At 35.1% G+C, this 14282-nt stretch overlaps 1 protein-coding gene across 10 annotated transcripts in view; it reads left to right on the plus strand.

Annotated features, from left to right (window-relative positions):
• Nucleotides 1-14261, plus strand: part of tp63 (tumor protein p63) — a 51156-nt gene extending 36895 nt beyond the window's left edge. For 4 of the 10 annotated variants that reach the window (XM_051896836.1, XM_051896837.1, XM_051896841.1 and 1 more), the window contains 10 exons: nt 4847-5033; nt 5132-5247; nt 5409-5518; nt 5624-5760; nt 5992-6074; nt 6686-6810; nt 10807-10949; nt 12305-12491; nt 12597-12690; nt 12897-14261. In XM_051896836.1, the coding sequence (XP_051752796.1) occupies nt 4847-5033; nt 5132-5247; nt 5409-5518; nt 5624-5760; nt 5992-6074; nt 6686-6810; nt 10807-10949; nt 12305-12491; nt 12597-12690; nt 12897-13199 (1485 nt within the window). In that variant the 3' untranslated portion in view covers nt 13200-14261. Of the gene's footprint in view, nt 1-4846; nt 5034-5131; nt 5248-5408; nt 5519-5623; nt 5761-5991; nt 6075-6685; nt 6811-9052; nt 10190-10806; nt 10950-12304; nt 12492-12596; nt 12691-12896 lie in introns of those variants that run through there. The other 6 variants (XM_051896839.1, XM_051896844.1, XM_051896838.1 and 3 more) reach the window with 4 other exon arrangements.
• Nucleotides 14262-14282: the final 21 nt, after the last annotated feature.

The following is a 14282-nucleotide window of genomic DNA, read 5'->3' on the forward strand; positions in this document are numbered from 1 at the left end:
GAACCAGTTGAAGTAAATATGCATAAACACAATGCAAAGTTTTCAAGCATTAACAGCAACATCATGGCTGTTGATTTGCTAATCAAAACCGTGACTGCATCCCTCCTGCTCACCAAGTGGTGCAAACGTGCAACACAGCAAACAGTTGTTTCCCATGTATTCTAGTGTAAAGAGCAGTTTTACTTTGCCCTCAACATTGAAATATATTAAGCACAAATAATGAGCAATGTCCTGTGAAATTCGCCTTTGAACATTTGCATTTTCCTGTGTATAATTAGGATTTGAGTGTAGGAGTTGCAAAAGTTTTGCTTTCCAAACTTACCAAACAGGTGTTTTTATCAACACTTTTCCCCACTGCGCCAAAGGGAGAGAAAAAAAAAAAAAAAAAGATTTCTTTCCCAATGAAACAGGTTTTGGGAGAAGCAACAGGCGTGATGGTACATGTCAGGTATGAGGTGGGACAAGACCAGAGGCGCCAGAGCGTTGGGCCAACCCGCCTCGCCATGCTGAGACACGAAAACAGCCTTAGCCCGCAGCCCTGCTCTGCTCAAACACACACACTATAGCTGCAAACTTGTCACAACATGTACAGCACTGTATGTGTGTGCGTTTGTTGTATGTGTGATCGCGTTTGTTGTGTGATTGCGGTTTTACTGTGTGTGCACATAAATCTCTGTATGTGTATAAATCTTTTGACTGATTTAGTGCACATATAATTAATTTCAAAGACAATGAATCAAGAAACATTTGGACCATATTACCAGTTTTTTATTTTATAATTCAGTAATTAACAATTTTACATAATTTTACAGTAAAGACTGAAGGACAATTAAAGGAACTGAACAACTTTAAATATGATGCTGCATTACAGTCGTGCTTAAAACAGCACACTCATTTACACTGTAAAAAAAGAATTGTTGGTTTAACTTAAAGTAAGTTACCTGGTTACCTTAAAATTCTGAGTTCAGTGAAATTAAAAATTTGAGTTCATACAATGAAGGCGATTGATGTAATCAGAAGAAACTCAAAACATTATTATCTAAGTTGATTTGACAAAAGAAAAAATGTTGATAACAAATCATGAAAATATTTATTTTTTTTTTTACAGTGTAGGCTGATTGTCAGCTGATAAACTGTAGAGGTGGTCTGCAAGAATTAAATGATCACTTTAAAAGTCCCACTACCATCCCTTTTTTAAACATCTTGCAGTTCACCAAACTGTAGTGTAGAATTCTGGGTAAACCTTTATAATAAAGTTCAGTTTGTTAACATTTGTAAATTTATTACGGGGTCATGAGCTAGCAACAAACAGTGTACTTTTACCACATCAGTGTTATAAACTAAAAATAAAACTATTAAAAATAATTTTCAGTAATTAATAAAAGCTGAAATAAAATAAAATATCAATATTAGATGCAAAATGTAAAATAAAAATAAAAAACTTTGTTGCCTTGAAATAAATAAGTATAAGTACTAAAATGGCTAAAACTGAAATAAAGTAAATTAAAGCTAAATAGAAATATTAAAAAAAAAAAAAAAAAAAAAACTAATAAAAATGACAAAAGCACATAACAAATTTACTAAAATGTAAACTAAAATTAAAACTGAAAATATAAAAATAAACGTTAATTCAAAATATTAATAAATACTAGCATACTAGCATTAGATAATAATGAAATAACACTGTAATATATTTTAACATTGGATATATTTAATATAAAATGTATGAACAATAAACAATAGTATATTTATAAATGAACATTAACCTGTTAATGCATTAAAAATTATTATTAGTATTTTATAATACCTAATGCATAATGTTGACAATTTGATCCTTTTTGTAAAATGTTACTAAGCTCCTTTTCTGTTCAATCAATTGTTACATTCCCAAGCTGTATAATTCCCATTGGAACCCATGACTGGAACATAATTACACGTTAACACCACTGTGCCCCTCCCTGTAAAACAGCCAATGCCTCCAATTCATCAGATCACCATGTGGCCCCACCCTTCATGTATGTGTGCGTGTTTTGTGTTCTCCCTGTCAGAAGCGTCTCATTTGGCCCTAAGCAAACACGGGAGTCTCCACACATATTTGCATTCTTAAAATTTGTTGCTTTAGGGCTAGAATTGGTATATCAACTGCTTTGTTTGTTTGTGTGGTAAGATTTGTAGGTTGAAGTTTACGATGTTTGTTGTCAGCATGTCAAGCTTCTGTCATTTATATCTGTCTCTGGCTTTTTTGCTGGGCCTCTATGAGACTGACCCTTTGGCATTCATGTCTACAACACTCTCTTTGGTCCTAGAGGATCTTCCCTCTCCCCTTCTCTCACTCACCTCATTTAACTGAATGACAGGAGAGTACAGGGCATATCAAGTTGGGAGCAGAAGGGCAATTACAGTTATTTATCTTTTTTTTTTATAGAACACCTTTCAAAAAGTGTGTTCAGTTCACGCACAAAACACCTCCATCATCCCTTGGTGAAAGCACCCTGGCGCTAATTTAGTCAGAGCTAAAATGGGTCAAGTCAGTTGTGAGAGTGCAGATGATGAGTGTAGGTGCTCTATGCTGTTGATTTTCTGATGAAGACATCCTCAGCTAATGCAAGTGATATGACAAGTCAGGGAGCCGAAAATATGGACTGTACAGGCCTATTTTCAGTGTAGCTGACAATTTATACAAAAAAGGTGCAGTTTGTTAACAGTTCATGCATTAGTCATAAACTAACAATGAATTTGTGCACAGCATACTATAAATTATAATAATGATGTATGTAGAGCAATTTATTAATCTGTTATTTTATGTTTTTAAAATATTAAACATGGTTAAACATTAAACAGTTTATAATGTTAATATACTATTGTTCATTCATAATATTTTTAATTTGGAAATGAAATAATGTTTATTAAACCTGTTAAAAATGTATTGTTATATGTGGAAATTAACATTATTTTAGATTAGCAAATGCTGTTAAAAGTATAGTTCATAATACCAAATGCATTAACTAATGTTAACACATTGAACCTTAGTATCTTGTATACTCCACTGTGGTCTTGATGTATCAGTAAAATCATAGACTGTATGGGGAGGCAAATTCTTCACAGATTATTATTTTCCTTTTTTTTAATGGCATTTTTTGTTTCGTTTTTACATCATCCAGATTGTTCTACCAATTCCTTCAGGAAATGGCCATGATTTCTGCGTGTGTGTGTGTTTGTTCTTGTCAAGATTGTGTAATACTCTGAAAGCTCACAAGCAGGTGTTGGGACGGGCTCCTCTCATTGGAACATTTCATATCAAAAGTTAATAGAGATGGAATTTAATGTGGCATTGTTCTTCAGAACAGCCCCGGGCAATGTTCACATCCCTTTTATATCTTTCTTACCTTTTCAAATGAACTTGACAGGAAAGATTTCTTCACAGTTATTTTCCATATACTTGATACGTTGCTTTCAGCACAAGAATTCATTTCAAAGCTGCAAAGAAAATTATGGTCTGTGCTATTTTTCTTGAAAAAGAAGTGATGTGCAACCAGCCATTATTATCTACAATAGAAAATCTATGGCATACCATTAGGTTTTGCAACATTGATGGTGGCTGAGTGGTGATTTGCAGTTGTCACAATGCTAGCGGTCACGCTATGTGAGTGTCTATCTTTCTTTTTGACCTATTGTGTGAGGTAAGACAGTATCTTAAACACTTGCTGATGCTGTAAGTATGAGTAACACCTGAGTGTTAGCCTGTGGTGATGAGGATGAATCAATTGTGTGATGCAATTGTGATTTTTGTGGTCAGTGACTCCCTGAACATCAAACTGTCATCAATGATGAAGAGGATGTTGGGAAATACAGTTGTGATTACCTCATAAGATTTCAATATAATAATGATATGATCATTTAAATGTTAATTTTCATAACATTTAGAAACAATAAACATAGAACTCCAGCAGAGTTAGTTTCTGTGTAAAAAAAAAAAAAAAAAAAAAAACATTCTTACATAAATTGTTGATTTGAACATGACAATTTATATAGAAATAGCATTATGAATGAATTAGACCATTGGTTCTCAACTAGGGGGCCGGGGCCAACTAGGGGGTCTCAGAAAACCAAGAGGCTACAAGCTAAAATAACCAAAAACAATATAATTCACACCTAAATTTCTGGAAGGCTTTTTACTTATTTTTAATTCTAATTCTTTTAGTACTATTTTACTTTTCTAATTTTTGTAAATTAAAAAGGAAGTGGGGTCTGCAAATATTTTGGGCAGTGGGGGTTAAAAAAAGTTGAGAACCACTGATTGAGGCAGAAATTTGTTCAACTCATGTTTTATGAATAAGGTATATTAAAGGCATTTAAGCTCAAGACTAAGCTTTTCATTGCTCAACACCAGAAGTGTTATCACATCATTTTTACATCAGATTTCTGCAACGAAATGGGTCCTGACATCTTCATAGATAAATCACGCTTCAGGTGTTTTGGAAAGCACATCTCAGTGTGCTTTGTGTGCTTAAACACAGGTATATCTTAACCCATGACAGCTGTAGGACAGAACCAGAAGTCCCGCCGCCTAATGGCAGCTGCTCTTCCCTTTAAAGATGGTTATATGGCGCTTATTCCACTAAAGGGTTGCCAAACTGCAGCTGTTTTATCTCTGCATTGGCCGTTTACGAGAAAGACTTTTTTACATTAACACAAAAGCTCAGAAAGACAGCAAACATTTTAGTAATACTGATTAAAATGTGCTTATATTGTTAAAATAGCAGTGCAGTGATATTACAGATACGTAAAGTAATATTTGGATGTTTTTTTGACAGTTACTAACCAAACTCTTCTGTGTTTTCTTTAGTACTCCACAGAGCTGAAGAAGCTATACTGTCAGATTGCCAAAACCTGTCCCATTCAAATCAAGGTCCTTACTAACCCACCTCAGGGTGCAGTCATACGGGCTATGCCTGTCTATAAGAAAGCGGAGCATGTTACTGAAGTGGTCAAACGATGCCCGAACCATGAACTGAGCCGAGAGTTCAATGACGGTATGTCACTCTTCTAAGTTTGTACTCTAGAAATATGATTAAATGTGCTTTTAATCTTCATCTTGGTGATATAATCGACTGACTTTTGTGTTTAATAGGCCAAATAGCCCCACCCAGTCACCTGATTAGGGTTGAGGGGAACAGCCATGCTCAATATGTGGAGGATTCCATTACTGGGCGTCAGAGTGTGCTGGTGCCTTATGAGCCCCCTCAGGTGAACACTTATCACACACAACACACACAACAGACACACCTCTCCCTACATACCCTGCCTACCTGAAATCATTGCTCACAGATGTTCATTTAAAACAACATAACTGCTCTACAGAAATGAACAACTGTGTGGTGTATGACACGGTTGTTCCCTATTAACAGGTGGGCACAGAGTTCACAACCATCCTATACAATTTCATGTGTAACTCCAGCTGTGTTGGCGGAATGAACAGACGGCCTATTCTTATCATCGTCACTTTGGAAACCAGAGAGTAAGACAATTTCAAAACATACTGAATTGTACTGAATAAAATATCCCTTATTTGTGGGAAAGGAAATATAGAAACATGCATTAATTTCTTCATTGGTCTCTCCAGTGGTCAGGTTTTGGGCCGACGGTGTTTTGAGGCTCGTATCTGCGCGTGTCCTGGTCGCGACCGCAAAGCTGACGAGGACAGCATCCGCAAACAGCATGTCAGCGATGGCACAAAGAGCAGTGAGGGTACGAAACGCCGTAAGTAGTGCTGGGGGCTGGTGACTGGGCTTTATCTAACACAAATACATTGCATGTTTCTTCCTAGGTAGTCCTCTCAACTCTGTAGATACTGCATGTCCTTTTCAACACACACACACACACACACACACACTGCAACTTTTCCTTCTGTCCTGTGCTTTAGCTCTGCATCTTGTGCTTGCAGATCTTCTCTTGCAGCTTTTTCACTTCCTCTATCTCTGTCTTCCACAGTTTTCCGCCAGGCCTCTCACCTGTCTCAGCACCCCTCCATCAAGAAGCGAAGATCCACCGATGAGGAAGTGTTTTGTCTGCCTGTGAGTATCTCTACTTTGTCTGCAGTATTTGTGCATCAGATTTTAAGTTATTAATTTAAAATAAAATACAAGTCTTAGGTTTATTAAAAAACACCAAACTACATGTTACATTATGTTATCCTTTAATGTGTTACTTTTAAACTGTGAAAATGTAACTATAATAATGTATTATAACTATTATGATAACAATTAACAATCATTTATGAAAATATAATTCATAATTTGTTAACATTTGTTAATTAGGTACACTATCAATCAACTAACAATAATAATTTTACAGCATTTATTAATCTAGGTTACTGATTTTTTTTCCTACACATTCTATAACATTTTTAATGTAGACTACTAGTATTTAGTAGTATTTTTTAAGTATTTTACATATTTCAAATTGCATATGAACAATAGTGTATTCATAAATTAACATTATTCTAGATTAATAAATGAATTATGAATGCCTTTACAATGCATTAAAACTTTCTTTTTACATTCATGCTTCATAAAAAGTGTTACAGAAATATTTGATACTGAAAAGATAATAAATAATAAAGAAAAAATAATGTAAGAGTCTGACATCCAGACTTACCACTCCTCTCTCCCTCTCTGTGCTTCAGATTAAAGGCCGTGAAATCTATGAGATTTTGGTGAAAATCAAAGAGTCTTTGGAACTCATGCAGTTCCTCCCTCAGCACACTATTGAGTCATACAGACAGCAACAGCAGAACCTACTGCAGAAACAGTGAGTACCTTACACATGCAGAAAAATGCAGAGGGTGATTCTGCCTCATTGGAAATTGAGGGAAAAAAATTATATGGGGAACTGATCCACAGCTCTTCATTTTTTTATAATGTGACTAGGCAAATACTACACTGTGCTAGCAAGGTCCACCCACAAATTGATATTTGTGGCAGTGTTTTAATAACTTGATCAACCTGCTTGCTTTCAACGCTCGTGTGTTTGATTTTGATTGCTCATTAACTGACTGTGAACTGACTTTGCAATTTCAATTTGATTTGTTTGATCAGCCGTTAATTTCCAGCTTCTATGACAGACCCTAAAGTGCAAACACTGGAAGTTAACATGGCAATTTAATTTTCTCACAATGATAATATAATCTTGGTTACAGCATGAATGTATGTGTTTGGATTGCATCTGCATGAGATTTGTGTTGTGCATCATTGATGATGTTGTTAAAAGATCAGCCCTTAATCAAACCCTGCTGTTATGGTCAGCAATTCACACAATATTAGCTATGTTTTGCATTCTGTATGGCTTCTCATTAAGGGTGTACCTTGCTCTGATTTATTTAGATTTTTTAGTTGAGATTACCACAGAACTGCGTCTGAGTCAAACAAGTTTATAGTCTGCAGGCAAATTTTTATTGGTCTTGATGGTAAATGCAAATTTGGCCTGCTCTTAACCTTTAGCATAGTTTCCTCGGAAACATATTCTGTATCTGCTGTAATAGTGCTCAACAGAGGGGGAGGGAGAGACCTGTAAATTATTTCTTAAATGAGCCTTGTCGCCCTTCAGTAATAAATGCTTTTGTCAGCTTCTTTCATTAAGAAACCAACTGATGTCTGGCAATGAGAATTTAAATGTCAATGTTTTCCTTCCTGTAAATTTCCTTAAGACCGTTTAAACCATCCACACCCAACTGAGCTGTTCAGTCATGACGTCATTTTGTAGGTCAACTGGATTCACCATGGATTCCCTAGGGAAGTTCTAATGAGTTTTTAGAATAGCTTTTTTTAATTATGAGTAAAATAAAAATTTGGTTACATAATCTCACAGATTTTTTGTTTTGTTTTGTTTTTTTTGGGGCAATTTTAGTCATTATTAATATTGTAGAACAAAATGCGAAAATCCTTTAGTAATATTAACCACGGACCACATTTACTTTTAAATAAATAACAGCTAGCCTACACTAAAAACACATAGATATTCCAAAGGGAATCCATGGTTTAAAAATGCTAATTCTCTACTGGGTTTTAGGACAATAAACAGCTCTGTTTAGTCAGTGTGAGAAAATGTGAAAGAAATGCTGGTGATTTTAGGGTTAATTTGACTTTCAGACTCTGGTCTGAGCTAAATGACTAGGTAAGAATGACCAAGTAGCCATTATGTTTTAAACTGTCCCTTTGTACAAGAACAAGAAAAGAGCACACAGGCTGTGAAATGCGCATCGTTTGACTCTCCAAAACTATTATTTGAGTAGCCTGTTAATGCAGTACACATCCAAAGCATCCCTGTACTGATTAAATAGGTAGTTTATTTAACATTTCCTGGCATAAATGTGGTTTGATCATTTTCAGTTTTGTCTGCATGCTGTTACTTCTCTCTTCTTTCATAAACCTGTTTTTCTAACTTTTTATATCTTTTCTTTGTTTTAAATAAAGTTCCTTCTGTCAGATTCAGCGGGTTGGTCGTTTTATTTTGTTGATTTCCTTGTTCTTTCTTACTGTTTCTACAGTTTAAAAACTGAAATTACTTCCATAGTTGCAACTTACTGCCACCTTGTGGAACGTTTATGCAAATGCAAGAAAAATGCTGATGGAAAAAAAATATGCTTCCTGATATCAGATGTTTCAACATAGTTTGATTTTTTTTTTTTTTTTTTTTTTTGGTTGACTTATATCTTTCAGCACTTTTAAATCATATAATGTAATTTTATTCAAATGAATGAGGCTTTCAAGATTTGTAGATGCATAAGTTTACATGATTCCCCATTTCTATATTTTCTATATATATTTTTTGTAGTCTATATGCAATTCCAGTTTGATTTACCCATCATCACCTGCTCATCTCTCTCTCTTTTATTTCACGATACACTGTAATATCTGTTTAAATGGTTTCATCTTTTTCATTTTCCTGTCATTTTGTTATTTCTCTACCTCTTATTCTCTCTTCTCTCCTCACATTTGCCTGCATTTTCCTATCTTTCTATTTCTCACTGTCTATCTTTGATTCTTTTCTACAGTCTGTTAAGGGCCCGTTTGCGCTCTGAGCTTCTGGACCCAATAGGTGAGCAGAAGAGGCGCTTCAGTGCTTCCTGAAAATAGGAATCACATTCCTCCTCCCTCAGAGCATCCTTCGCTCATCTATCTCCATCTCTTCTTCATCTCATCCTCTACCCCTCAAGGGGCTCCTTGTGCTTCTCCAAAGTGTCACCTGTGGTAACTCCTAGACTTTTTACACGCCACAAATATAGGTTGAACACAGGATTTTGTTTCTACCACCTGAAGACCTCGTTTTAAATGTGAGCTCTCAAGTGAAGTCATTTTAGATATTTTTGGAAAGTCCATTGCATGATTTTGTCCCTCCAAAGTGTATTATCTAGACTGTGGCGCTTGTTTATCAGTTGAAATGATCCGTTTGTGTGTTAAATTTGCTTACACTCAACCTACACTCAGATTTAGTTGCATTAGAATACTTGTTCAATAATCTGAAGTGTCTAAAGTTTCTTAAAACATTTCATTTTCCGTGTTTGATGTTTCTTAAAGGGCCCTTGTGACTGAGGCGACTTGTTGCCTCAGCATTTTTTATGTTCTGCTGGTATTGCACAGAAACCCATTGCACATAATCAGTATAGCAACTTCTCAGCTGACCACCTTATTTCTGTCTTTCTCTCTCTTCTTTCCATCTGTTTTTCTTCTTTCTATCTCTCTAAATAATCCTGAATGTCGAAACTGACCAGGAACCAAGCACACACCTTTTTATGGGACTCATAGTTTTTCTTTAAGCTCTTGATGATGGTTCATCTTAAATAGCTTTTTGTTTTTGCCTCTGTCTTCATTTTATTATTGGAGCTGGACTCATTGAGTTGTCTATAAATGTGGGGGGATAGACTTTATTGATGACTGACTTTTGATAATGCTGGTCATGTTTTGTAAAGTGTACTGCTGGGCAGTTTTTTGTGCATTTTGTCTTGATTATTTGTGCATTTTCTTAAAAAAATGTATTTACTGCTATATACATGGCAGTTAAGAGAAAAGGAAATGAATGCTATAGTGTTGACAGATCCTTTTGTTGTTTCATATGAAATTAATGGTTGTTGTATTCTCAATGGCTCTTGCACTTTTGTCAGTTACTACTATTCAATAAATAACTTCTCTGCTTTTGTGTTCCTATCCCTACACTTCCTCTTTATTCTCTTTTCTTCTCCTTTATCTCCTTATTTCTTCTTTTTTCTTAATTTTATAGGGCCTTTCAGTCAATAGAGCATTTCAAAATATCAATGAACTTTTACAGTATGTGAACAAAGAAAGCCACATATGCAAATTAAAGGATTAGATCACCCAAAAATACAAATTATATAAAAATATATATACAGAATCATAAGTGGGAGAGTAATTTTTGGGTGACTTAACCTTGTAAGACCATATTACACAAATATGTCATGTAAATTAACTATAAAGTCTTTTATCTGTTTTTTTCTTTTGTTTAAATTTCTATTTCTGTACACTTAGTACATCAGAATATATGGATTGTTTTTTTTAATATACATGTTTATACCTCTTTGCTGAGAATTGCAAAACAACACAAACATGTTAGAGACCTTTTACAAAGTGTCAAAAACATTCATAGAAAACATTTAATCATGACAAGGTAGCACACTTTTCTGTATATAAGCCTATGCGAAGAGTTCAGTAATGGGAAGTTTGGACGTCCTCTAGAGTTTAAGGCAAATATCAAATGACAGTATGAGAATCTGAATCTTCCTCTCTCCCTCAGGAGCTCTCTGCCACCCCAGCCTGCCTTTGGTTCCAGCTCCCCCACCCTCGGCAAAAACAAGCTGCCATCAGTCAGTCAGCTCATTAACCCCCAACAGCGCAACACACTCACCCCATCCAGCATGGCTGGAGGACTAACTGACAGTAAGGCTTCTATTTAATCATTGATTAAATTAATAGATGCTTACAATCTATCTACAAATGTATCAGAATATGTTAGAACTAACAAAAGATCTTGATCAATATAAAGCAATTTCTGAAGAAAGTTTACATGAAGAAAGTGCCTTCAAACCTTTTCTTAACGAAGGAGTGCTTGTCTGGGCTTGAGAAATTCTCAGTTCTCAATGTCACTTTGACAGACAGTTTCCTTTTAAAATTGAACTAGATCTTTGTGGGACAATCTGCCTTCCCTTCGGCACACTTGCGCTGTCAAAATTTACTTATACATGATAAATATGCATTGTGAAATGTGCTGTGTGAAATGTGCCTCAGGTTTCATGTTTTCTGAAATCACCTTATGCATATTTGGTGCCCTCAGGTGTTTATGTAGTCTTATCTAAAATAAATGCGGGCAGGTTGTGGACAAGGAAATTTTGCATACTTTTATTTTATTGGTAACACTACAATAAGGTTCAAATAAATTATGAACAAACAATGAATATATATATATATATATATATATATATATATGTATATATATGTATAATTATAGTGTGGTATCATTAAGGTATTTTAATAACTCTTATGCTCACAGAGGCTGCATTTGTTTGATCAAAAATATAATAAAATTATTAATAGCCTACTGTAAAATATTATTACTGTGTAAATTTTAATATTTTTTCAGGATTCTTTGATGAACAGATCAAAAGAACAGCATTTATTTGAAATAAAATATTTTGTGACATTATAAATTGTCACTTTTGATCAATTTAATGCATCCTTGCTGAATAAAAGTATGAATTTATTTAAAAAAAATTGTATAGTAGTGTATCAGTTTCCACAAAAATATTAAGCAGCAAAAACTGTTGGGAACAAGAAATGTTTCTTGACCACATCAGCATATTAGAATGATTTCTGAAGAATCATGTGACACTGAAGAAAATTCAGATTTGCCATCACAGGAATAAATTACATTTTAAAATATATTAAAAAAGAATATATATATATACTTTCATATATACTTTGCAAATGTAATAATATTTTACAATATTGTTTTTACTGAGCATAAGAGACTTCAAAAACATTTTAATGATTCCAAGCTTTTGATCAGTTGTGTGTGTATTTTAAATGAACCATTGTTCATTGTTAATTCATTTTTGTTCATTTTACATTTGTTAATTTATACACCTTGAAATGTCATAATTGTATTAGTGTATGCGGAAATTATTATGCTGTAAAAGTATTTTTCATTGTTATTCTGTGATACCTAATGCATTAACTGATGTTAACACCATGAACCTTATTGTAAAGTGTTACCATTTTATTTCCCTTTTTCTGAGGTTTATTACAGTCTCAACACTTTCCCCTCCCTTCAGTGACCCCTCCCATGATGGGCGGCCCTGTTCCCATGAACACAGACATGAGTGCCCTGAGCCCCACCAACCCCCTTCAGCCTCAGTTACAAATGGTGCCCTCTTCTCACTGCACACCTCCACCACCCTACCCAATGGACAACAGTATTTCCAGGTACACAAATACATTCGCAGTAAGTCTCTCTAAAACGGCACACAAGTGAAAGGGAAATTGCATTATTGTACTACTTATTTAAAGCTTAATATCTTACAATTGCAGCTTCCTGTTGAGGCTGGGCTGTTCAGCCTGTTTGGACTATTTCACAGCTCAAGGACTGACCAATATCTACCAGATTGAGAACTACAACTTGGAGGTGAGGAATTTGCCTTTCTCCTTAGTGTCATTTTTTTTTATCATTTCAGACTTGTGAAAACATTTGTCAGGTGCCTGTTTAAGATAACGTTGCCTAGAATTGTTACTATAGCACAGTAAATGCCAGGATTTGGAATGTCTGGGGTGACGGTGAGATCAGAGCAGTGGCTGCTGTATTCATGAGCTCTGTGGTATATCCATCCACAGGACTTGTCCAGGCTGAAGATTCCCACAGAATTCCAGCACATCATCTGGAAAGGAATCATGGAGTACCGGCAGACCATGGAGTTTTCTCCACCTCCCCACATCTTGCGCACCTCTAGCGGGACATCCACTGTCAGCGTGGGCTCCACCGAAGCCAGAGGCGAGCGCGTAATCGATGCGGTGCGCTTCACTCTTCGTCAGACCATTTCCTTCCCTCCGCGGGATGACTGGACCGATTTCTCCTTTGATCTGGCTCCCGATTCTCGCCGCAACAAGCAACAGCGCATCAAGGAGGAGGGCGAATGAACATACTATACATACATACAATGGCAACAGTGTACATTTACTGTACACACACACACTCTCTGTTTTATATTAGCACACTTGGTGTTGGTCCAGAACGTTTCACAGTTTTCCTAAGCAAGTGATGATTTAAAAAAACTGTGAGCCTCATAGTCTAGTTCACTTACACTTAAATGGGCAGATAAAATGCACTTAAAGTCCTTTATGGTTTCATTTTCTACTGGTGGATTTATTTCTGGTTGTCATTTCAAGCCCCTTTATTGAATGCAAGCAGCTGTGGCTGAGGGGAAATGGTGCTTTGCTAGATTTTGTCATTTTTACTGTTTCTTGAGACGAAGCACTTAAGAAATGCTGTTGTTACTACTCATAAAATAAACACTGAACGTTTGGGGTTTCATTCTTTCTTTTCTTTTTTTTTTTTTTTACAAGGCCAAAGGTATATTTCAACATGTTATTGTTCTTTTTTTTGTATAAAAAAACAAACAAAACAAAAAACATTTTCCTCCCAGCAGGAGCTTTAGTGTTAATTGTAACCAATGTTGAAATAATTCCTTGCGGTTGAACAATGTCATTTTTAAAAGGCTGACGTTTGTCAGTTTTGATTGTATGTATTTCAAATCGCACATGGTTCTCTATTCTCACAGAAAGTGTTATTCATCCATTTTTATTTGTGGTGTAAGACTGATGTTGTCATGTAGCCTCTATGTAAACCCTTTGTATCTTCTATTTGTCACAAACACTCCAATACTAGAATTGCAGTGTTTAAGTATTGACTGCTATGTTTACTGGCCTCTAAAAGTATAAAAGTGATTTTTATTGGTACATTGGCCAATGTGTTTATACATTGTCAATGTAATGTGGCTTCAGTATTTTTTTAAACCAATTTCCAATTCACTTGATACTCGTTATTAGCCTTTTATGGCAATATTGTACAGTTTTTTATTTCACTTTCATTTGACAACGGAGTAAACAATTCTTTATCAAACTATTAATAAGGAATTATTGTAAATATGTTGCAATGTACTTATTTTGATATAAACCAAAAATAAAAGAAATATCGTTTAACATTGTTTAACTTTTTTTTTT

The sequence above is a fragment of the Ctenopharyngodon idella genome, chromosome 6 (genome assembly GCF_019924925.1).
Source record: "Ctenopharyngodon idella isolate HZGC_01 chromosome 6, HZGC01, whole genome shotgun sequence".
In the NCBI taxonomy this organism is placed as follows: Eukaryota; Metazoa; Chordata; class Actinopteri; order Cypriniformes; family Xenocyprididae; genus Ctenopharyngodon; species Ctenopharyngodon idella.